The sequence below is a fragment of the Rhopilema esculentum genome, chromosome 10, assembly GCF_057945365.1.
Source record: "Rhopilema esculentum isolate cy_ngs chromosome 10, ASM5794536v1, whole genome shotgun sequence".
In the NCBI taxonomy this organism is placed as follows: Eukaryota; Metazoa; Cnidaria; class Scyphozoa; order Rhizostomeae; family Rhizostomatidae; genus Rhopilema; species Rhopilema esculentum.
Genome location: NC_142824.1, coordinates 6,568,272 through 6,592,736, shown reverse-complemented (window position 1 = coordinate 6,592,736; position 24,465 = coordinate 6,568,272). Strand labels below are relative to the sequence as shown.

General features: G+C 34.1%; 2 protein-coding genes across 4 annotated transcripts in view; one reads left to right on the top strand and one right to left on the bottom strand.

Moving 5' to 3' along the window:
- Nucleotides 1-299: 299 nt before the first annotated feature.
- On the bottom strand, nucleotides 300-2,370 carry LOC135691067 (ADP-ribosylation factor-like protein 2). Its single transcript, XM_065208820.2, has 5 exons — nucleotides 2,215-2,370; nucleotides 1,746-1,856; nucleotides 1,340-1,502; nucleotides 993-1,073; nucleotides 300-509 (listed from the first exon to the last, which is right to left on the bottom strand). The coding sequence occupies exons 1-5, from the start codon at nucleotides 2,277-2,279 to the stop codon at nucleotides 375-377; spliced, it is 555 nt and encodes a 184-aa protein (XP_065064892.1). The 5' UTR covers nucleotides 2,280-2,370; the 3' UTR covers nucleotides 300-374.
- Nucleotides 2,362-24,465, top strand: part of LOC135691052 (symplekin) — a 41,871-nt gene continuing 19,767 nt past the window's right edge. For all 3 annotated transcript variants that reach the window (XM_089110955.1, XM_089110954.1, XM_065208798.2), the window contains exons 1-33: nucleotides 2,362-2,505; nucleotides 2,958-3,023; nucleotides 3,607-3,660; nucleotides 4,403-4,476; nucleotides 5,261-5,387; nucleotides 5,810-5,860; nucleotides 6,181-6,236; nucleotides 6,482-6,545; nucleotides 6,866-6,910; nucleotides 7,116-7,219; nucleotides 7,549-7,646; nucleotides 8,216-8,274; nucleotides 8,725-8,761; nucleotides 9,150-9,208; nucleotides 9,668-9,717; nucleotides 10,341-10,395; nucleotides 10,791-11,093; nucleotides 11,468-11,578; nucleotides 12,319-12,361; nucleotides 13,495-13,529; nucleotides 14,371-14,403; nucleotides 14,806-14,917; nucleotides 15,926-15,954; nucleotides 16,564-16,621; nucleotides 17,567-17,753; nucleotides 18,128-18,209; nucleotides 18,933-19,046; nucleotides 19,988-20,056; nucleotides 20,502-20,577; nucleotides 21,888-21,981; nucleotides 22,558-22,627; nucleotides 23,449-23,557; nucleotides 23,781-23,972. In XM_089110955.1, coding sequence (XP_088967081.1) covers nucleotides 2,410-2,505; nucleotides 2,958-3,023; nucleotides 3,607-3,660; nucleotides 4,403-4,476; nucleotides 5,261-5,387; nucleotides 5,810-5,860; nucleotides 6,181-6,236; nucleotides 6,482-6,545; nucleotides 6,866-6,910; nucleotides 7,116-7,219; nucleotides 7,549-7,646; nucleotides 8,216-8,274; nucleotides 8,725-8,761; nucleotides 9,150-9,208; nucleotides 9,668-9,717; nucleotides 10,341-10,395; nucleotides 10,791-11,093; nucleotides 11,468-11,578; nucleotides 12,319-12,361; nucleotides 13,495-13,529; nucleotides 14,371-14,403; nucleotides 14,806-14,917; nucleotides 15,926-15,954; nucleotides 16,564-16,621; nucleotides 17,567-17,753; nucleotides 18,128-18,209; nucleotides 18,933-19,046; nucleotides 19,988-20,056; nucleotides 20,502-20,577; nucleotides 21,888-21,981; nucleotides 22,558-22,627; nucleotides 23,449-23,557; nucleotides 23,781-23,972 — 2,812 coding nt within the window. In that variant the 5' untranslated portion in view covers nucleotides 2,362-2,409. The remainder of the gene's footprint in view (nucleotides 2,506-2,957; nucleotides 3,024-3,606; nucleotides 3,661-4,402; nucleotides 4,477-5,260; nucleotides 5,388-5,809; nucleotides 5,861-6,180; nucleotides 6,237-6,481; nucleotides 6,546-6,865; nucleotides 6,911-7,115; nucleotides 7,220-7,548; nucleotides 7,647-8,215; nucleotides 8,275-8,724; nucleotides 8,762-9,149; nucleotides 9,209-9,667; nucleotides 9,718-10,340; nucleotides 10,396-10,790; nucleotides 11,094-11,467; nucleotides 11,579-12,318; nucleotides 12,362-13,494; nucleotides 13,530-14,370; nucleotides 14,404-14,805; nucleotides 14,918-15,925; nucleotides 15,955-16,563; nucleotides 16,622-17,566; nucleotides 17,754-18,127; nucleotides 18,210-18,932; nucleotides 19,047-19,987; nucleotides 20,057-20,501; nucleotides 20,578-21,887; nucleotides 21,982-22,557; nucleotides 22,628-23,448; nucleotides 23,558-23,780; nucleotides 23,973-24,465) is intronic.

Below are 24,465 nucleotides of genomic sequence, written 5' to 3'. Positions count from 1 at the left end.
TGGTCTAATTTAGGAAATTTCTGTCTTATCCAGGATACGATTTTTGATTTGAATCAGGTTAAAAAATCAATGAAAATTGACAATCAGTCTGACTTAGTGAAAGTCCAGGTTATCTAGGGTACAATGTAATGGAGTAGTTCAATTGTATATATGTATATATCCCACTACTACCAAATTTACTGCTTTTCTGTCATCCTTTGCAATTTCCAAGAAGCCTTGAGAATGATAATCTATTTATAATGTGTTCACTAATTTACCTAAGAATAAAAACGTATTAATTGATTTAACTGCCGTTTCTGTGACCGCTAGAGCTAAAGGGTATGTAATTTAAACAGATTAACTGCACTTGAGTTTTGGACAAATCCAAGTAAAAGTTAATCCATTGTGAATATTCTGGAGGCGATGTCAGAAGTTATCCAGTCCATTCCTTCAAGAAGATGATCTCCAGTTACAGCACTGCACCCACATATGTACCAGTGATGTGTTTTTATTTCATCTAAACTCAAGGCCTAAAAAAAGACAAGAACTTATATCTTGAAAAATTTAATTAAAAACAAAAATCAATAAGCATTGAAATTAATTACTATTTTCACAAAATGCTTACTATGATATAATCTAGTTACTGCATACTTTGAGGGAATAACCAATTAATTATGCTATACCCAAAGTAAATTTTAAATAGGTTAAAAAGAAGTTAAATAAAAAAATTATGAACAATGAAATTATTCATGAAAATATGTCTGTAATGCTGCTTTCAACTAAAGGAGTGATAAATTGCAACCTATTTTATTTCCTCTTTCTAAACATTTTTTCCTAATTTTGAATAACATTTTAGAGGCCAAGTATGCCAATACTTTGCACTGGAAAATAAATTTAAAGCAAGTATCTTATTAACACATTTTACTGTATGTTCAAAATTTTTGCATTAATCAGTTCAAAGAATTTTTTCCTTTTTCATCTCTGAAATTGCAAGATGTTTTTACTGTGCTTACCTCTTTTATCTCTTGGGCGTTCAATGAACCTGGTAGATCTTGCTTATTTGCAAAAACTAATAATGTTGCACCAGCCAATCTCTAGGACACCATAAGAGAAAGATTTTAAAAAAGTAAACCTCAAGTTTCTATGTCTGAGCTATTAATTGTTTTCTACACACATTTGCATGAGCATTCAATTTGAAACCTTTCACATCAAACATTTTTAAATTACCAAACCATTTAAAGGCAAACTTTTTGAACAGTCTTTGCTGTTTACATTATTGACTTCAACTTCATTCTTTTTACATGCATGGCTTCAAAAAATACTTTGAAGTAAATGTATTTAAGTCAAGAAAATAATATACCTCTTCGACCAACAAAGATGATAATTCTTTTTTACAGTCTTCTAGTCTCCATTTATCTGCACTATCAACAACCCAAATTAAACCATCTGTGCTTTCAAAATAATTTCTCCAATAAGATCTGAGTGACTTTTGACCTCCAACATCCCAAATATTAAGTTGAAACCTGAAAATTCAGAACATAGTACTTTGTAAATTTAGAAGAGAAGAATGGCATTAGATTAGTTCAAGTACATGTTTTTAAAGCTGTGGGATGTCAAAGGTTGCTTGATATACAAGCGTAAAAACTCATTATACATAGAATTATAACATAATGATCAGGTAAAGAAAGATGGCAACCAGATGAATAAAGGAAACATTCAAATATGTCGTAGTAAATTACAATTATTGATAAAATGAATTTGCTTACCCTCTATGTTCTAAAGTTTTTATGTTAAAACCAAGTGTTGGACTTATTGTATCTATATCCTCCCCATTGAACTTCTTCAGAATTGTAGTTTTGCCAGCATTATCAAGCCCTCTACATATCAAATAGTTAAGAATGAAATATTTGTTATCTTGAATCCTAGATGTGCAGTAAAAAGTAGGAAGTTTCAAGTGATGGTCTTGCATTAGTTCATATGAGTGCAAATTCTCAATTTGGTTTCACCCAAAAAACTGCTCGTCGAGAGTTAACGTCCTCATGGATAACACTCAACAAAACCGTGCACAAGAATATGACTCTTTGTATATATTGATTAAGATCGTGTATAAGTAAAATTTTATTAAAAATAAAACAATATGAACAGAATAGCTGCTCTTGTGTGGGGTATCTTTGACTACCGAATTGTACTGAACGCCAAACGAAGATTTTAGACGCCTAAAAGTGAAAAGGATACAGCATCAGCAGTCTAACTTCTCTTTCCTTCTCTTTCATTTTCTTCAGGATTGTTAGTAGACCCATTTTGAAAAATCTGTTTACGATTTCACACTCTTTCGAAATTTTCAGAAATCGAAATCCAAACTCAAATTTTGATAACCTCTATTTCGAAACATGACTCGTTTGGAAGCTAAGCGCAAAGGAGCATATCAAAATGGCGAAAAGGAGCAGGCTGTCTGAGGCTCATCAATTTTTTGAAGGAGAAGATGCAGAAACGCAAAATGCAGACACAGATACCACATCAGAAAGAGTAAGTTTATTTAAATATTATTATTATGTGAGGATATTGATTGAAGGGTTATCATTTTGCCATCAATTCAATTGCCAACTGGTATTTTTATTTCGTAAATAAAATTAAAAAGAGAAAAAATCTTTGCTTAATCTTTAAAGCATATCAAAATGTGAAATGTGAAATTCTATAATAGGTAAATAAGGTAACTCTAGTAGTGAGTGGAAGTTGTTCGAATATTGCCACACTTTCCAAGGTGCACTGCATGTAAATCCTGGTGCATTTTCATGTTTGTCTTTGTCAAAGCAAAACAGTGTCTTAACCATTATGTCCAAAGTAATTATCTATGCTGTGCTTTGCTAATAAGAATCACAACTCTGATCGCAAAGATTATTTCTTGGCAACATATGAGCTGGTAAGTAATAGGGAAAGGAAAATCCATGCATTTGAAATCATGTTCTCTTTTTATTTAGGTCATTGACCTTTTGAATCAAGCACAACTAGCTTCTACTGACAACAAAATAACATTCCTAAAGCAGGTAAGCACCTCTTTCAATATCATAATGGTTTTTTATTATTCTTATTTGTATTTGCATATGCTATCTAGCATCCAAAGATAGTTATTAGGACACTGAGAAGCTGTGCTTATTGTGCAGTGTCCTAGTCCTTTCTTCTGATGTGATCCATACCCTTCTGAATGCCACAAAATGACATTTTTCAAAGATATTTTTTCCATTTAGGGCCTCAATCTCATCTTGCCTCCCTTTTGCTAGGCAACTGAGCAACATAAGTTGTTTTATTCAGGATCATATTGTGTTGGTTCAACTAGCATGCTTTGAAGGGGTGGAAACAAATCAACATACACAAGTAAATTAGTCTAAACAAGTCAATTTATAGAGAAGCTGAATTTAATGTCAGCTATTCATCAGCCATTTTATTGATCATGCATGCAACAACACTAAAGTCTATATTTGCCAAAGTTATTTTTGACACCCGATTAGGAGAACCCCATCTGATTTTGTATCAAATACATATGCAGATATATATAAATATAGTTATATATTTATAAAAATAATGTTCTTTGGCTATTAGATGAATTGATAGCATCTTCTTTTCTCATAGGTACAAGAGTTGATAATAAACAAGGACCCTACCTTGCTTGACAACTTTCTTGATGTGAGTAAAAAACAGCTTTTTGGTATATTGCATATTGCATTTAAACATTGAAGATAACAGAGCCTGTTAGCACACACTAAAGAGTGTGTCAGCAGTACTTGCAAAGCTCATTTTTTGTGTTAAGAATTGCAGAGTACAATGTTAAGATCCTTGCATTGGAAGAGGGGATTATTCTTTGTAACTTAATGACAAAGGGAATGAAGTCTGATTTTTCCGTTATAGTTTTTTCAAGAAATGCATATAAATATTTTTCTAGTCAGTACAACCTTTGCAATTATAGTGTGGTTGATATGAAAGTAAACATGTACTTAACAATTTTAATGCACTTCCAAGTGAATTAAGGATTCAGCTAAAGATAACAATTGAAGACACTATACCTTACTTGCTCAAAGCATATGATTGATAAAGCAAAGTCAAACCAACATAAGGTGAAAAAAGCATAGCAAGCTAAGCATCGCAAGATAAAAATTTCTTCCTGTCAGTATTTCAGATTAAAGATTGAATAAGGAAGTTGGCCATTCAAATCCACTGCTCTTTCTACAGAATACCTTCACTTTTTTTATCCCTGTGTGGCTCTGCAAAGTGAAGTAAAGCCCCTTTGTAACAACTCTGTTTATTAAACCTTCTTTAGAACAAAAAGTTTATGAGCAATAGATCTACAATAGATTACAAAGGTAATGTGCAGATGGATAATGGATAGCTTCTGCCCTTGCATTATATATCATTATGTTTTATATTGAAGGAAATATTGATGTTTCATCAAGACAAATCTCAAGATGTAAGAAAATTTGTTGTTGGCTTTGTTGAAGAAGCATGGTATGTTTGCCTTCAATTTCTGTTTTTAGACCTTCTTCTTTTCAGTTTCTCTTACAATTTTTCATAAAAAACCCACAAGTGTCTGGAAATTATTTTAAATTTTGCCAAATTTTTAAATTTAGATTTCTGAAGTGTTCTTTTCATTCTTTAGAAAGAAAGCATCAGTTTAGTTATTTTATATTTTTCATATACCCAGTAGAATTTGAATTTTAGCAATGTTTAAATTCTTCTCTTGCATAAAAAATCCTCCTATTTAGATTAGAGATTGTAAACTGTTTATTGGTAAGCAGGAAAAGAGTATACAGTAATTATTGCTCAGGAGCCAGAGTTTTTTAACACAATTAAATATGTATGCCTTATGTGGAACTTCATCCAAAATAACATTAATATAGTTAGCAAATGAATTGAGTACCAGAATGAAATAAATTAGTTTAATTGTTAAAAATGCAATATTTCGAGCATATACTCGTTATCAAGTCAAATGAGTACATGCTCAAAACCTTGTGTTTTTAACAATGAAACTAATTTATTTCATTCTGATACACAATTTATTTGCTAACTACATTATTGCTTTTTTAACACAATTGGCAATCAATATGCACATTTTGCCTTTTAAATGACCATAGTAGTAGGGGTTAGAGTTTTTGTTACAATATAATAGTATTTCATCATTGTAACCTAAGTTGATTCTAAATCTTTGATTTTTATTCTGTATATAAATATCAGTCTGTAAGCTTTTAAGAATCAATGTTATGATAGTAAATAAATTGTTGTATTTATACAGCAAAAAAGATCCAGTTCTTCTGACTCAAACCATTGCCACTGTGGCATACATGCTGGATGATGAGAACGTTAATGTTATGAAGCGTGTAATGCTAGCTTGTGTTTCTCTTTACAAAGTTGCGATTCAGGTAAAACTTCGTTTATCCTGGTTTTTTTACTTTTCTTGGCTCAATACAAATTGCCTATATTTATACCCATAATTAATCTGGTAAAATTTTGGTAATAGTTAAACGGTCATATTCAGAATGTTGTACAGCAAACAAGTATATCGTGTGGGAAACTTTTTTCCAGAACTGTTTTATAGCTTTTTTGTAAGATTGCTAGGATTTGGTCCCTGCTTTAGTCCACTTTTTGTAACTTTGCTTGGGCATTTACAATCCTACATAAGCTATAAGTTGCTAAAATCCAGGATGTTACCATTAGCATTTAAAGCAATCAAATGGTTTACCAACTCCAAGACGCTGGCTATTTGGGTATTACCCTTTGGGATATTACTTGAAGGTGTATTTGTTTTTTTAATAACGTCTTTGTTATTCCTTGTTGATTACAGCTGGTTTGCAAGTTGAGAACAATTAAGGAAGAGATCCAGGTGATGTGGATGGTAAGACTTTTCTTCTTTGCTAACTAACTAATACGACTTTCCTTTTTGTGCAGTTTTACTATCTATTAATCAAATAAAGGAAAATACAACGAGATGATAACGAGAAAGTAATTATAACTTGAGTTCCAGTATGGAGCCAGGTTTGAAACATTTCAGCTTCAGGAAACAGTGGGCTTTCTTTGATTTGTAACTGAATCTCCTTTTATATTATTTTAAGATACCTATATATTGCCAAAAAGGCTAAAAAGTTGCGCTAGAAAGGGGAGCAAAATTTAATGTTGACGGAATCCTTATCACAGCTCCACCATTTTTCTCCACAGGGAATGTCTGGGCTTCGCCAAGTGATTTCACGTCTCGTTAAATCTGAAAATGATGGGTTTGTATACAGCTTTATATCTCATCTTGGCCTTCATGTTTTCTTCTGCTAATCTCTTTGAAGCGTAGTGATTTTTATTGATAATAATACTAATTTTAGTTGAAGTCGGTTTTCATTGATTATTAGGAACCAGTTACAGCTGCAAACTCTGAGTGTCTCTATCGATTTTGTGTGCTTTTCGAAAATCTCAAAATAATCTTTAATATTTTATTCTGCTCTTAACTTGTGATTATTTTTCTTTGAAGAGTACGGACACATGCAATAAAATTCTTGGAAATGGTTGTTTTGGTACACTCGCCGAAAATGCAGGTATTTAGTTTGTTACCATTGTTTTTAAACTGTAACATTGAAATTCTCCTTTGGTTCTGTAGGTTAGGCAGTGTTGCCCTATAGGCATTGTCTAGCCAGGCGATAGTAATAAAACATTTTCAGAAATCTCTTAATGATGACATCCAGTTAACCAAATGTGCATTGAGATTAGATAGAATCACAATTGATTTTTTAATTGTCAGTGTGTTTTTACCTATGAAAATGGAAACGTTATTGTCTTCTCTCTTCTTAAGCCCCTTTGCAATAGTTTTCTATATACTGCGAACTTTTGTATCATAAAGAGTTTTTGCCGATTTCAGGACAGTGATGCCCCAAAGAAAGAAGGAGACGTCTCCCTTGATATTGTAAGTATCACAGAAAATTATACCTTTGGAAACTTTACATCTCCACTACCTAGTCCTAAATGCTTTCAAACTCTAAGATTTGCATTGCAACTTTTCACTTTCAATCTTCATGGATACGAAGACCGTGAAAATCTTTTTTTCAATTCATTGTGTTAAGCGTTTTATAGTTTTATTTACTTCATGCAACCAAAGAGTTATTTTTTAGGTCCCACGAAACCATCCATTAGTGAAACTATCTACCATGCGAGAAGAAGGAGGAAAAGCTATCGAGGCCCTTTTATCCCTTTGTGCTTCACCAACAATTAGCAGGTAGTTATATTCTCAATAATTTCTGCTAAACCCGTACTATGAAGTCACAATTGCCTTTTGCAATCATTTTGTGCCTTTCGACTAAGTGTGATGTTTTGTTATACCAACAACTTTGTCACCTTTTTAAAATGGTCGCTATTAATGAAAAATTATGTTTATTTGTTAAGTTTGTATAACTATGGATGATCCTTTTTAAAGGAGTTGGTCATTTTGTCCTGTGTGCTTTTTTGATTCCCGAACTCAAGTCTATATGGTACAATCCTGTCCGTAGATCTTCAATCATTGCTCTTGAATGAGTTTTAATACCTTCTTTTCTTGTCATTCAACAGTGTCAACTTAATGGCTGTGATCACATCATTAACTAACATCGCAAAGCAAAGACCTTCTTTTATGTCCACGGTGGTACAAGCCTTCGAGTCGCTGCATGGTTTGTCCAATACCTTTTTGCTCTTGAATTCCCTAAGATCGTATTAAAGTAACAAACACATTTGTGAATCTTTATTACAGCGATGCCTTTCAAGAACTAGAATAGGCAAATATTATATTAAAATGTCATTCATTTGCATTTTGTCTAAATCTTTGGGAAGTCTACTCAAAACTCTATAAAATCTCATTTTTTACCATGTCTCACATGAATGTGGCTGAATTGAAAATTCTTAAGATACCTGTGGAAACATGACTGGAAGAGGTTTGGTTTAATGGGTTGTTTGGAGAAATATTTAGATACAGAAGTTGGTGATTGTGGAATTAAGTTAATGTCAGGCGTATCGTTATTTTTTGATACTTTTCTTGTACCTTTGGAGATACCGAGCCAAAAACGGAACATCTTTACCAGGCTTATTGATATGCCGAATGTTCTGCACTTCTCTGTTCCCTTTTGAGTTTGATATTTGTTTAACAGTTTTTGGGGATTTAGCCAGTTATTCTTGTAGCTATCTAGCCATTTATCTGTCATATGTATACACTTATTAATGCCCACTCTTGCCCTCTTTACAGCAAACCTTCCTACAACTTTAGCAAAGTCTCAAGTTAGCAGTGTGCGAAAGAACTTAAAGGTATTGTCAAATGATAACGTGCCAGATTTCTTCTTAAGCTTTAATGTGTAAAACAAGACGCTTCTTTGCGGTTTCTAGTTTCAAGCCTCAAGGACAGTTGCCTGATTATTGCAGTAAGTCTGAAAATTCGGAGCATCAAAGCAGGTTTCATCCTGTTTACGCATCATTGATCACCACATAACAGCCTGGTAAACAGTAATCGTCACGATTTCTACTTACATCGAAAGAGCTTTTGTCAATACTTTCTGATATGTGTTCAGACAGTAGCATTGGTTCAGTATCATTCATAGACTTGCCCTTATTATATAGATAATTTTTACATTTATTGTTGCTTTTTCTTAAACGCTTACCTGTTGTTATATTTTGTAACAAAATCTACGAATCAGATTATGACAGTAAACTGAGAAATGCTTTGATAAACTCAATTTTTGTGCTTCTGTTTAATTTCAGATGCAGTTGTTTGCGCTGTTAAAACAGCCTGCTGCAGGTCAGTAGACTTGATAATTTTTGCTTCCAGTCATTGTTTTGAAACATCATGTTTGCAATTTAATTATTTTCTTTATTTGCTCTGGATTTTCTAATTTATTATGTTTTGCTTGAACTCTTAACAACTGGACGACTGCTGGATTCGTGGAAAAGAATTAGCTACTTGCAGTTGTCAGATGTTGAGCAGTCATTTTTATCCAATCATTGCCAACTCTTAGTCAATTTTTGTCATATTATTTCTTTAATGATGAACGTCTAAACTGAACAAATTATAGAACCAAGCTTGTCAACAGGCTTTTTATCCTTCTTGATCGTATGAATTTTCGTATCTATGAAGCTCTTACCATAGGCTCTGATCTATTAAGTGTAATTCCTGTGTTGTGTTGTAGCTGAATTCATACCACAAATTGGTACATTGCTGACTGACCTTGGAGCAACACAGGCTGAGGTACATTGTGATTTTCTTCTATAACCTTTTATATACCGTTCACAGCATTAAGAAAATGTACTTATCCTCAAACACCAACTTAACAACATGAGCCATCACAACGATTTTCAATTCAACGACCCGTCTACACTTTGTAAAACCTTAATGCTAAGAAACACTTATTTAACAGTAACTTCCAAAAAAGTACCTAAATCCTAGATAGAATTTAGAGAATCCTAGTTGTTTATGTTGTATGTGATTATAGCTTGGTTTTCGTAGTACTTATTTTTGGCAATTTGTGCACAAGATTCACAACCCTTGTTCAAGACTCTCATTCTTCTCATGACAATAGAAAATACTTATTGCAGCTTAGTATTATAGCTGTTTAGAAACTAAGAAATGCCCCTTTTTTTAACATCGATGCAAAGTTTTATGCCCCGTTTGTGCTTTTCATTGAATAATTTTGCAATAAATTTTTAGTTAAGAAAAAATCTTCCAAAAGTCAATCCAGATGCACTCAAAAGATCGAAGTGAGTGATTTTAACAAATTTCAGAAGAACTCTCTGGATTGTTAAATTTTATTCAATTGATTGTTTAAGGAACATCTTGATTCCTTGATTGATTGAACTAATTGTTGGAATATCTTGATTTTTGCCCATGAAAAAGAACTTCCTTGCCATTTTTCAAATAAAATATATGGGATAGTTTTATTCTCGGAATAGGTTTTTATATTCTATTTTCATTTATTTATAACATCTCCAAAGTATTAAATGTTTTTATATGAAAGATAAAAAGATAGTGAAATTTAACTGCGGTCAGTTTTTAAAAAATTTAAAATACTTGCGATGTTAAACTGGAAGTGAAAAAATTTCACTGTTATATTTCTTCTTGACGATTATTTCTTCAACTAGCTATGGTCAAGTTGCAGTTTAAGAGACTTTGATAAGTTTCAGTGGTGCCAAAAAGCCCTCTTATATATATACAATTCTATATTTGCGCATGCGTCGCATCTTGCCACTGATAGTACGGTGCGGTTTGACATGTAATCATTGCCAAAGTGTGAACTCTGCCCTTTAAACCTTGTAGGAAATTGTATTCTCATAAGACTTTTTATGTTTTGTACATTGCATTATCATTTCGAAATATATCTTAGGGCAGTTGCAGCTCCCGCTGACCCGGATGGGCCGGAACCAAAACGTGTTAAAACTGTGAGTGTTTTGTGTTTCAGTAAATTGCAATATCTGCTAATAAACTGCCCATTTCGATCGTTCTTGGAACGTCATTTTGCCACAGCTGCCTCGGAACACAAAACGTTTACTGAGAAGTGTTATTTCAATGTACAGTTTGAAGAAAAGAACCCTTTCTTTAATTCTCCTTATTTAGGGTGTAATTCTTAACATTTTCTCGAAATCTCGCTTGAAATTTTTTTGGCATCACTAATCTTGCATTGTATTGCCAATCGTTTCTATTGGTTTTGAATTTTTACACGTGTATAAGTGACAGAAAAGGTCTAGAATACGGTATTGCCGTATTTAATGTATGTACAGAAATCTCATCTCTGATCAATGTTTACAACTTATTTTATCAAATTTCCTGATTGCAGGAGCCTGCCGAAGACGGAAGCAGTGACGTCAAGAAGACAGGCCAGAGTGTTGTTGCAACCATAAATAAAGCTATTGAAGTTACCACTAAAGAACTGCTTCCCAAGCTTACTAAGGAAGCCGTGACTGATCTCGTATTAGTTAGCATGTGGTTTTTGCCAAAGACTATGCCTTCCAATTTCCAAGAGACGTTTACGCCGATTGCAGCTGCGGGAGGTGCTGCGCAGGTGAATCATTTAGCAAGATTGTTGGCAACCCAGATGACAAATGCCGGCATAGGGCCTGGGATCGACTACGTCAAAAAGGTAACCACGTTTTACATTTGCTCTTAAATGTGCAAATTCACGAGTGTATTTGCTCTTCTCTGGTGTGGAAGACTTGTGATATTTTTGGCTTTTTGAAACATGGAGGAAATTTAATGCTGCCCCATCAACACCATGTTGTCAGTTTTTCTCAAGAATTGATTTGGCACTCTAGAACTATGACGTATTGTTCAGAATGTCAGCCTTAGAAATGAGATCTGAACCGAATCTTGCAACACAGTCCCTTTAGAAAGACTCTTCTACCCTCGCCAACTACGCTGCCTTTCATGCATACATTGCACTAACGAAGATTTGTGGCAAGCCAATTTTCATTCTGTGTTTTTATGATAGATAGAATATCTGTGAATATTTTCTAGATGGCTGAAGATGAGGCTAGGATGAAAAAAGAAGAAGAGGAAAAGGCGAGCAGGGAGCCAAAGAGTATCCCCGTCATTGGTAGCGCAACTGAAGCAGAAGATCCATCAAAGGTTCCATAAATATTGTCTTTAACATAAAATTTTCACAATATAACATTGACGTAGAAAATATTTCAAAAGTGGGGGGAACATATAGGCCCCTCCATGATTATGTATGTTTGGGAATGCACGTGTCCCCAGTTTCCCCTGTTCGCCTTGGTTCCTAGTCTATGCAACGAAGGGACTGCACATCAAATGACCTTGTACCTTGCTACACTTTTAGTTGCTGACTGTGTCTAAAATCTTTGTGATTTACTGATCTCCGATAGTTTACAGGTCGCATGAGCTGAGTAATTTGAGATAAACGGCTTGCAGAAGGTGCCATTTAAATAGCACAATATGTAACCCAACGTTCTATAGACGTGCGCTTACTCTTCACTTGTTTTCTATTAGAGCAAAACGTGAGTCTGCTGGCGCTCGATAAAACGCATATTCTCTGATGGATCTGGTGATTTCTTAATTTTGTTTCAGGAATTGATTCTTGTCACTGCGTCATAAAGATTTGTATTGTTTCTTGACTTGTGCTTTCATGATAAAGCCTATTTATGAGAAAGAGTAAATTTCATTAGTATGCTCTGAACGTCACGTCTTTTTAACAATATAAACAGAATTAGTGGAAAAATAGCGAAACGTGCGATCGACGCTGTTCTACTGCCTGGGTTAGCCAACATTTCACAAGCACTGATAATTTTTGGAAGTAAAAGTTTTCTTCCTCCTTCCTTTCATTTCTCAAGATTCTGCTTCTGTTTCAGATGTCTACTGATTCACAGTTCAAAGATGGAAAGTCAATTTTAGGTAATTAATTAACGTATTACATTAACCGCAAAAAATTTCGTCGTGAAAAAATTTCGGACAAATATTTGGACGAAATTTTCTTCGACTAAATTTTAAATGAGATGAAAATTTTTCACGACGAAATTTTTTGCTTTTAAAAAATTTTGAGAAGTCACATAGATAAACTGATACACTATCATTTGAGGTAAAAACCAAATTTATGTATCTTTTTAATCTAATCAATTCCAATTACGTAATTTTCCTCATTTACATCGTCTTGATGACTATCTTTTTCGTCGGCATAATTGTCGGTTGTGGAACTAACTTTGTTTTCACCATAAAAATATTTTTATAATAGTTCGATAAAAATAGTTTTAACCATGTCTTTGCCGCCGATTTCAAAAGATTCCACCTCTGTCTTTCTGTAGTTTCTGTACTATTTCTTTCATTCACTCACGGTATTTGAGTTTTTCAACACAAATTGCCAGACAGCAAAATTTCCAGGCCACCTTTTCCTATTAGAGACGGTATTAAACTTTCCGCTTCCTATACTTATACTTTTAATTATGCTCTGTTTATGAACTTCCATACCATATTGATAGAAAGTAGAGACTCTCTGAGTGCTAAAAGCATCTCTTTGATTTTCTTGCATAAAAACAGATCAAATATACTGCTTTAATTTTGATTTTGCTGAAATGCTGTTCTGTGTGAAAGAGCTGCAAGGAAGGTTAAGCCAATTTCCAAGAGGGTGCTCAAGACCCCATGTCTCCACGGGGCTAGAGGTTTGCCTCTTAGAATATCGATAGTATTTTTGTGTGTCTGCTTTGTTAAAACCACGACGAAATTCTGAAAAGTTGTTCGAAATTTTTTTTGACGAAGTTTATCCGCCGAAAATTTATCTGACGAAATTTTTTGTTGTTAATTGTTGAAAATCATACTTTCCCCCGGTAACCTATTGTCCAGGGGTGTAGAGCCAGATGGGCTTGGGGGGCTGAACCCCCCTTGCTAATGTTGAAAAGCAACAATTTTTAACCACTCTGATCATTTCTGGTTCCAATACTGCAAAACAAAATCCAATTGTAAAATTGTTTTCATGTTTTGCTTCGTGTCACTTCGGTTATTCAGTCTTTTTATATTTTCTTGAATTTTTTTAGATTCGAGTCCTGATCTTGGGAAAATTGCACGACAGGTTCGGTATTTTCTAATAGCTACTTATTCAAAATTTACTTTGTAGCACCTATGTTGAAGGGTTAGAAATATACAAATTAATTCAATAGCGCGTCTAATATAAAGATGTCACATTTTGTGCTGTTGCACTTTCATCATAACAAATTATGCAATCAGTTGTGTACATTTTGCCTTGCAACATGAGATTTTGAGCCCTGAAATCATTGCGCACTTTTATATGGCATATATAATACGGTTGTACATATGGTTTTCAGCAGTAATGTTCGGATAAAATTTAAAAAATTGTTGAATCTATAAAGGCAGTCTGTGGCTTGCAATTCGGAGAATCCTACCCAGATAACGGTCAGTAAGACTGCTAAAAGCCGGATTTAAAGGTTACTGCAATCCTTTTGATCTCAATAATTGGCAACCAAAGCTGTATTTTACGAGTGGTGCTATTCAACAATGCTAAATGATGCTATTAATGGCTTAGTTGCCCACAATGCTTTCGTTGATACAAGGTTTCTTTATAGGACATTTGCCTGCTCTCCTCAGCTAATGTTTAGTCTTCATAAGATGAACAAATATTTTTTATTTGAAGCATTTTTTCATATCCTGAAATATCGTTTTATATTTTAAGTAATACACTTCACTGCTTGGATGTCGACGTAAACATTATGCAAATTTCGCCAAATTGTTATCCTTTTCCTTTTATAAATTTTAATTATCCAGAATGTTAAATTTAATATTTCAGTAGTTTTTCCAACATTTCTCTTCTGATATTTTGCTAATAGCAGCTGCTCTTATTAAAAACTTTTCGTTTCTTGTCTTGACTTCAAAATAATTATGCTTATCATCTTTAGGGCGAAACAAAAGCACAAGAAGCTCTCCACCCAGTACGTGTGCATTCAATAAATATTTTGTTTTATTCTTCAGAAGCCTATAAATAATCGTATTGTATCAAGTAGATTAAGTATCTCATACTCTTTCTTCAATGTTATCTGCCCCTAAAAAACTCGAATCCATTTCTCTAAGAATTTAATAAATCTGATAAGTATTTCTAATGAAAGATCTACAAGGATCAGAATTATTTTTGGACTCTTTAGCTTTCATGATATAAGTAGATTTTTCAAACTTTCTAACGTCACCTTGATGGAAAATTTGTGATTCCGTTAAGAAATAGTTATTTCAGTATACATACGTGGAGGGTTTTGTCCTATTAATAGATTGTACCAACGTTAAAGATATCAAGAGGCGAGATCTGATGTTGAAGAACTCGAGATTTTTTTACTTTGCAGAGGCTCAGAAAGATAAAGCAGTTTAAGTTACAAGATGTTTGTCGTGCTCTTAATGTTGACGAGAGAATGAAGATGGTTAATCAAGCGTTTGACAGGATACTCAATGCTGAACGTAATTATCAAAAATATTTTTTATTGCCCAATCTTGTTGAATTTATTACAGATCTATAGATAAATTGTGACGTAAAGGTCAAGGACATATCTATGAAATGGGTCAGTAAATATGATCATCATTCGGAAGTTTCATATTCTAAGAAGTTTCAGTCTAGGCTTTTTGCAATCATATGCTACTCCTATTGAACCTTAAGTCCTTAAATAGGACAACTGATGCACATAACAACTGAAGCATGATGTCAATTAATTATGACTATTGTATCTCCTAACGTTCACTTACATGTTGTTTCTACTATGCATAACGTTCCATAAAAAGGTATGCCATGTCAGACATGTCCAAAACATAAGTAGACTGGAGATACATATTAAATGCTGCAATAGTGTACAGTACTCTTCAAGACTGTATTTCATTTAGAATTTTATTCTTAAGGATATCCACCAATCCAATCAAATCGATCTGAATAGCAATATGACATATCTGGAGTGAATAAATGTGTATTTATCACTTCAGGGGCCCATGATAATATCTTTATCAATTTGGTTTGCTTGACAATTTGCCATGTAAAAAATGTTTACTCTGCGGGTGTTAGCCAACATTGAATAGTGAAGCTACACTCCAAAGGTTACTTTTCTACAAACTTTTAAGGTGACACACTAATTTCCCAAGTCAGGATTTTGCTAGCTCGCATTTTAATAACAAGCACGTCGTGATATTGCCTCTGCGAGGTGCATTTCATAGGCACCTTTATTATAACTCGATGCCCGAATACTGTAAACAATCAAATCTTAAAAATATTTGCCTTTGTACCACGTCAGACAGCAATTTATTGTAAATATCGGCCTGCATGCTTGACGATAAAAATGATGAAAATAATAACAAAAATTGTTTTTCCATACCATATTATATTTGATGTTTTGTTTCGGATTTCGTCCTGGCATCACATTATCCTTCACCGCGTCAGGCTACCGCAATTTCTTAAAAACATATTGGTTTTTTTCGTTTTAGAAGCTGCAGTAAAAGGGGGTGCTAAGTTGGTAGGTTGTTTAGCCATTTTGGCTGTAGAAACCTAAAGCTCTAAACATTGAAGTGTTATGTCAATTTTAGGAATTATAACTATTATTTTAGATATAAATTTATATATTACTTTGTTGGGAAATGTTATTTATAAGCTTTGGTGCCTTTCTGTATCAAAAAATCATGCAATCTCTTGAGATAGTAAACTAACGGTGGGGAATGTCTTATCTCGTAAGTGACTGATTGCTTGATGGAGCAGGCGGGTGGCATTATTTTTCAGACAATAATTGTTCAATTTTTTATGTGGCTAGGCCACATCCTTGCTAGTTGATTAAAAACCCAAATAGAAACAAAGCTAAAATTAAAGGCGATAGCTATTTTATTACTGAAACTTAAAAAAGGGGATGTCACTAAAAAACTTTATTGTTATTCAAGGATTTTGTTATTCGAGTGTCTTTATAAACTAACTCAGAAATTCAAAATCTTTTGATTTTCTCCAAAAACTCCTTTCTATGATTTACGTCAATCGATATTTGATGCAACTGAGCCTGTTTTTTACCATTACTTTCAATGGAGTAATGTTGTCAATATCCAGTCATATCGCAGTCTTGTTTGTTTTCGTTTCTTAGGAACGCAACAAGATTATAGTTAATTTGGTTTTGCAATTCGGAGGGGACCTGGCAAAAGGTGAATAATTATTACTTAAGCACTCAAAAATAATTACCCAGGCACTTCCTTTGGTGTTTTGTACTATTCTCTATTGTTGATATATTTGGAGAAGGGATTACAACCAAACAGGATTATTATGTAGAGACGGCCTTCGCATTTTTCCTTTAATTGTCATTATTAACATACGATATTGAATTTTTGGCAGTCAATCTAGATTTGTATCTTTGTTTTTGGGCTGCTAAATATCGGATTAACTTGAGTTTTCACTTTTAATTATGGCTAGCATTAGTCTAGAAATCGAGCAAATCCGATTTACTAATAAAATTATGAGAACACTTAAGTTTACATAAAGAGATAACGTCGATTAAAGAAAACAGTGACGTGGGGCGGAGGTCTCATGTAATGACACCCTGGGCCAACTTTTTAATTCCTCTCTTAGAACCAGCAAGCCGTTAAGAAAGCTCCTGTTATTTCAGGTTATTTCAGATAGAATGAGTATCTCATAAGAGTTCTGAACCTGGGTGCATGCCCTTTAGTAGCAGGAATATCAACGTTGAATTCCTAAAGGAGGGATCTTACTGCAATCTAAGCCTAGCCTGTATATAGTCATGTTTTTGAATTGGTCTAAAAAGTTTTTTTGCCATAGTCCCTTTTACTTACCCTTCGCCAGGCTGTATTCTCAGTCTCAATGATAACTGGTTTTTGCAGTGATGAATCCAAATTGTGCAATGATAAGCTAAACATTTTGCAGTGTCAAATCAGCTGTAACACCATTATTAAGAAACTTGCATATCATGGACTATAGCTAGAAATACAAACAATGATACATCCCATGGCCTCATTCAAGTACAGCCTCATTTCATTTTTGAATTTTCAAAAACAGTTGTGGAGTGATAAAATTTCATTAAAACAAGGCTTGCTCTTCTCCATACCCATTCTTTACTTTTTCTTTGTTTTTTCTAGCATTGCACTCCTTTATCATGAAGGACTTTAGGAGTAGATATGACCTAGCGATGACCTGGTTGTATCAACAATTTATAATCGAAGAATCGAAAGCACCAAAGAGTGCAACGAGGAGAGATTCAAAGTATAGCAAAATTTTGACTGACCTACTCGTGGAATTGCAAAAATGTTTGGACCCCCGAGACAAGTACGTCTGTTTGTTTTAATGATTTTTTACTTGTTTTTCCAAGCTGCAATTTCCTGAATTGTAGAACGTTAACTATTCAAATGCAAAAACAGAAATGTTTTGGGTGAGACGGGGGATTTCAGAGAAAACTCTTTTCGAATAACCATAGAATAGTCAGGTGAACTAGATATGATAACAAATGTAACGATTAGTATTCAAAGAATCTAGGTTTTGATCAATCAAGCGCAAAAAAACCACAAGCAATTAAAAAATAAATGAATAATGAAGATAACCAAAGCATAAAAACATTATGATCATAATCAGACTTTTTTAATCAAATTTTATTGTAAATTTATTTTATTACTTAGTATATATTAAATATCATTCTCCTTTAGACTTTTCACAAGATTCATTCTGGAGGCACCAGCCTTATCAGACAGTGTTGTTGACTTTGTCAAACGCTACTGTGAAGATGATGTGAGTAATATCTGGCTTATGTCTAAGATTCGATTGAATATCAAAGCTGAAAAAATCCTGGCGAAATGTGATACTTTGCAAAAAGCAGTAGATTTCCGGAGTTTATATTGCTCTGTCTAGCCTAGGGATTGGTAACAATGAAGTTTTATTGTTACGTCGATGAAGTTTGTGAGAATGGCTCAAGGCAAGATTTGCTATGACGTCATTGAAGAAAGTGCACCACATGCAGACTTTTTGTTGTCGAATAGTTAGCATTTATAACGTGCTTTGTTAGATTTATGGCGGTTTTGAATATCTTTCTTAATCTTTTTATAAAATAGCACATTTTTAAGTTTTTATTCATGGTTAATCATTATACTAATAAATTAAATAAAATATTAAAAAGGTTCTTTTAATTATCAGGCAATGCTGTGAATTTTTAGATCAGAAGATGGTTATTTGAAGATGGTTGAAGAAGTTGTTGTAGAGCAATGAAAATGTTTTTTATTAGTTTGGCTTGTTGAATTTGTTAGCTTAGAAAGGATTCTGAAAGCTTACTTCCTGAAAATCAACCTGAAATTATTTTTAAAGACTTAAGATTTATTTAGTATATAATGACACTGAAATTTATGAATAAGTTTTTTTGTTTCGAGTTCATCCCAGAATGGTTTGTTTTAGATCTTTGAGCAAAGTCCCTTTTTTTTAGACACTACAACAGTTTTTTATCATTTAATGTTATTACAGGCGAAGTATTTAGTTGGGTTTGCAACTCTGCGTGAACTGATCACAAAGTGCCCTGCTAAGAAGAGCACATGGATGCAGCTCCTGCTAGAACTAACAACACGTGGGAAGGAACAGGTTCGTTTATTTAAATTTTTGCAAAACTTGACAATTTGTTTAGGAATGCGTCTCGCTCAATAGCTTTTTCTGTCCAGCCTTACTAGAGTTTTAGCACCTTGAAGCCTTTCCTTTGCCGTACTGGTTGTTATTTTGCCTTAATCACCTGATAACGTCGCTAAAATCCTCTACATTTCTCGGATTTATTTGTAGAAGTAGATTTCCGCTAGTAATTTGGTCAAATGGTTTATTAAAGAGTTGCGCATAGGTGTCTCCATCTAAAGTATTATGCGGCAAAGTCGCTTTGTTCTGCTTCCTGGCAGTTTAAATTCTTTATTATCCTCTAACTGTAAGTTTGTATGTTTATGAATCCCACTGAATTTCATTAGCCTAAAAGTTTATTTCATCGAAATTATTTTGAACTATGCTTTTTCAAAGCATTTATGTTCGTAATGTAGAAAGCAAATTTAGAACTATTGGCTTGAAGCGCTCCTTCGAGTTTTTAAAAGTTCAAACCATCTTCTATCTTATACTTCGCCATCGTAGCCACTAAGGTTTCATCCTTTTGGGTATTATCAGAAATTTTGCAAGTGAATGGTTTTAATGCAAAGAAAAACTGTAAAAATATTTTGCACGAAAGTGTATAATATTGATATTGTGAGACTTTAGCCAAAGAACACCAAAGGAAAGGCGATTAAAACTATTTATGGAAGCCGATCTCGAATTTAGACATTTCTGCAGTGGTGCGAAAGTATTTGTAGTACCAAGGAAGTCTCAGAAAGATAGTTTTAACTTGAAAAAAACTGTAGAAGAAGTCAACTCTGTTCTTTTTTATTCACTCCCAAACTTTCCTGAACGGTTGTGCTTTTTATTCACAACTCAATGCTAATTTTATTCATAGCTTAAAAGTTTGTAACTTTAACCAAATGTTAACTTATTGAATATTTTCTAATCTTTGTCAGGTTCGTGTTCAAGCCATACACTCTGCAAAGAAACTGCATAGCAAGCAAGGCCTAAGTGAAATGATTGAGGTAAAAGTCTCTAGTAACTTCTCTCTGTTTTCACAACACTTTAGTGCTATTGTTCGTCAAATGGCTTGTGCCCTCGAATCATATTAGAGCAGTTTGTTGATCTTTGTTTTTGCTTAGGAAACTGTGATTTATTGCTTACTGTTTTTTCGATCAACAAGGAATCGTGATTTTCTATCTAAGTAGACCCGAATACTTTATCCGTTTTTTCATGACTATGCCCTCGTATGCTGAATTGCTTTTCGTACTTTTTGGCTGGATATTTTTTCGAAAGAGCGCTTAATCGAGGGAGATTGCTTTGAACTTTATTTTTATTAGAAATTAGGTAGAAATCCCTTTCGGAAGCAAAAGGCTTTTTGAAACCCGACGAACATATTGAGATTTAGAGCAATAAACCATGTTTTAGCATGATCTTATACTTAGTTGCATTCTCTTTTCTTTTTGGCAGAAATTTGCTTTACATAGCCTTCAGCAGTTGCTAAGAGACAACCCTCCTCCACAAGAACAATCTACTGCATCTTTCGGTAATCATTATTTTTTCAATCTTTGTTATGTTTGTTCGCTATCTAGTTTTGATATATTTTCTTCAGCTTGCGATTTTTACAGTACTTTTTATGCCAAGAAATCCTTTTTGTCTATAGCAACTATCTGTTATGACGTTTAAAGTTACTTGGCAAAAATAACGAAAGTACATCCCTATCATCTTCATTTTGGTTTTCATTCTATAAGATTCGTTTTCAAGGTTGAACAGGTGTAATTCTCGGAAATTTTTCTTACGTTGCTTTACCCAATAGCTCTTATTCTCCGAAAAACTTTCTTTGGAATCATTTTTCACTATATTCCAAATTTAATAACATATCCAAAAGAAACTCTTTCAAAAGGATTTTCACACTTGTCCAGAGGAAAGCATAACAACCTTCTAGCATTGCAGGACTTAAAAGATAACTTTTGAAATCATCTGCCACTATCTCACTGCATTCTCAGCCCATTGCATCTCATCCAGTTAGACCTGCAAAAAATCTAATTTCATACTCTACTTAGATCTTGTCTTAAGGATGCATATGGTAATCACAGGGTAACAGGCTCCAACTATAGGTTCTTATCTAAAACCACTGATCTATTAAAAAGACTGGATCGAGCTTCTAATGTGACCAGAGTGTCGCCATCCGAGAAGAGGGCCCCAGAACAGCCCATGCGAGGAGAAGGCCTTCTCTGTCACCCCTTGCAATGTTTTCAGCTGCTCTGGCCTTGTTCTTTTTCAGCAATCATACACACAGCATTGCAGCTCTCGCGTATCCATATCGTCGAAGTATTGGTTTTGAGTAATGGCTTCTCGCTATTGTTTGGGGCCCTCTTCCTTTTGAAATTGAACGGGCTTCAAACTTTGGTATTTCAAAACAATAGGAAGCTCGATCCAGTCTTTTTTATAGATCAGTGTCTAAAACAAGCATTTTGGTGAGCCTAGTCGGCGATGACTGTCAATAACTGCCTTTAAAACAAAAACACTATTACTTGTCATGGTAAAAGAGATTGTAAAATGGAGTACGACAGTATGTGGGTGCTTAAGTTCTAACATTTTTCGTTGTGTGATCGGCGCTGTTTCAAACTGCCTAATGCCTGCCCATGAGCAATCATATCTTTCAGTCTCATAGAAACTGACCACAGCTTTGACTCTGTCCAGAGACTCTCTATTCTCTTATAGTTTGCCATGTAGCAACACTTTCTCAAAGGATATGAAACGGCAATGTCTAGTGAAAAAATCCGTTGTACTGATTTAAGTTTTCCCTCTTGATCGACAAATGCTCTAAAAGTGATGTCAATCTTTCTTTTTTAGAAGTAGCACCTGGCGAATGGACTGACGATGCAATCAAAGCATGCCTATACCTGTACCTGGCACTTTTGCCAACAAATCATAAACTTTTTCATAAGTACGTACATAATGTTTCGTTTTATTTTTGTACTCCTCCCTTGACCATTTTAATTTTCCATCTATGTATGAACTAAATAGCCGTCTGTCTCTATTTCCGATGCAAATCCGGATGACACTGTTATTGGTTCTCGCGGTTCTTTGTCTGTCTATTTGAAGTTTCCTTAATACTATGCAGATTGCTTTGGTTCTAATCTTTTTTATCCCATCAACTTCACCTAACGGCTAAATAGTCTGTGTTGCGTTACAGGATCTGAACTTCTGCTAATCTCCTCGTTTTATTCGTGATTGTGGAGCGAAACTCGCGTTGGATTTGCCCAAAAAACTATATTTTTGTATACAGGCTAAATTATTTGTCAAGATTTTTTTGCCTTGTCAATAATTGTGGAAAAAACGTGTAATCATTGCCCAGTAGAAATGAAGGTGCTGTCACAAGTAACTAAGAAGGTCTTTCATAATGCAGAGCACCGTGTCTTTTCGGCCACTTTACTCGTTGTCGTTCTTGATTCATGCTAAAGGAGAACTTATTGCTAAAACTTATCTGCCGCGTTGCTAAAAAATGTTGTTTCTCTTTTAGTCTTGCCGCTGTTTATACTGAGGCCTCGCCTCTGATAAAGCGAACGATTTCAAGGCATCTCGAGCACCCGGTAAATTTTTCAAGGGTTGATTTAAGCACTTTATAGTTTATACAGAACTTTCTTTGTTGTATTGCCACCATCTTCATCAGTCATCATGATCAACAATCATTATAAAAATTTCTTATTATTATCAACGATCAATCTCACCTGTCAGTCATCCCCATAAAACAATTTATCATCATCAACGAGAGGTGGAAAAGTATCCGACCATTGGTCCCAGAAAAAATATTTTGGGTCCCAGAAGAAAAATAAAGCAGCAGAATTTATCCAGAAAGATATAGAAAGAAAGAATCATCAAAAACAAGAAGGATATGAGAAAAAGAAAAATATATAAATGCCGTGAATCGGTGTGAGGTGTAACGTATAATGTTTGAAAAATTTCTGTGGTTAAGTATGGAATCAGTGGGAAACGCAATGAAAATTATCAATTTGGTTGCAGCATACTACATAGTGGCAACAACTTACTGCAGAATAATCTTTGTAATAATCGAAAGAAAAGCCTATTGTCTAAAGTAGTCAAATACTTAATAGGCACAACTTATAGATGGCAGATGTCTGTACTGCTAGCTTGCGGTGCAGAAGATATTTGTTATCTTCACTGCGGTTCCAACTGCGGTCCCAGCAAAAAAATTGATGTCTACTCTTGCAGTCAAGCAATGGGTCAACCAATCTATCGCCTCAATACATTGGACGCTTATATTTTTTGTCATCTATAGTTCTGCCTTTTTATTAAGTATGCTATCGTCTTCCAATAGAGCTGTAGTGACTTCATGTTGTATTAAAAATTATGTTGTAGAATCATTGTTTGGAAACTTTCATTTACCTTTCAGGTGCGAGCAATCGGGATGAACTCTCCTGAATTACTTAAACTTGTCGAAAACTGTCCCCCAGGAGCAGAAACACTTGTCACAAAAATTTTGCACATCATAACAGATAAAAGTAAGATATTTTTTTGAATTAGGTATATATAACATTTTTTCCCTGCCATCATGCTAGCGAAACATTTCAAAGCATTCGTTTAAAAAGCACCTGTACTTTAGCTTTGAATCAATACCAACTTGTTCAGCAGTTCAGCACTTTATTGGCAGAAAAATGTAAGTTTGTATATCGCAAAATTTTCTTTCTGTTGTGTTGAGCAAATTCCCATTGTTGTTTTCTATAGACCCTCCAACACCAGAACTGGTTGAACGCGTTAAAGAACTTTATCAGAAGCGTGTCTCAGACGTTCGATTATTGATACCAGTCCTAAATGGACTTGACAAGCAGCAAGTTATAACTGTTTTACCAAAGCTCATTACACAGTCCCCAAACGTTGTCAAAGAAGTATTCAATCGATTGCTTGGTTCCTTTCAACGTGAGTACTTGATCATTTTGGCTTTTTTATATTTTTGTAAATCTAGATGATATTGAAAAATATGGTTCTAGCCTTGATAGTATAGGACAAGAGAACTTGCTGCGCTGTAATAAAAACATCTCCCTCTAGGTCTGCCCCCCTCCGTTAACCGCTGGAAATTTCAGGTTTTTCTAGACAAGGAATAGGATGAAAAAATCTAGGAAAAGTAAATGTTTTGACTTGATATGTCAAAAATGGAAAGAAATCTTTTTTTAATATTTCCCTTCTTGACTGCATATTTACGTCATAGTCATACGTCAATAACTAGGGTTTTGGCTAACTTTTGTATTTGTGTCAAAGCGGTACATAATGTGAGTCGTGCTTCATGTTTTCCAGTAGCTTTCAAGCCTGTTTATAAGAAGTTTTTATAAACAGGATTTAAAGCAACTGGAAGGGAAATTCTGAACCTGAATGTTCTCATTAAACATATTTAGGTTCAGAATCGTCCAATTTT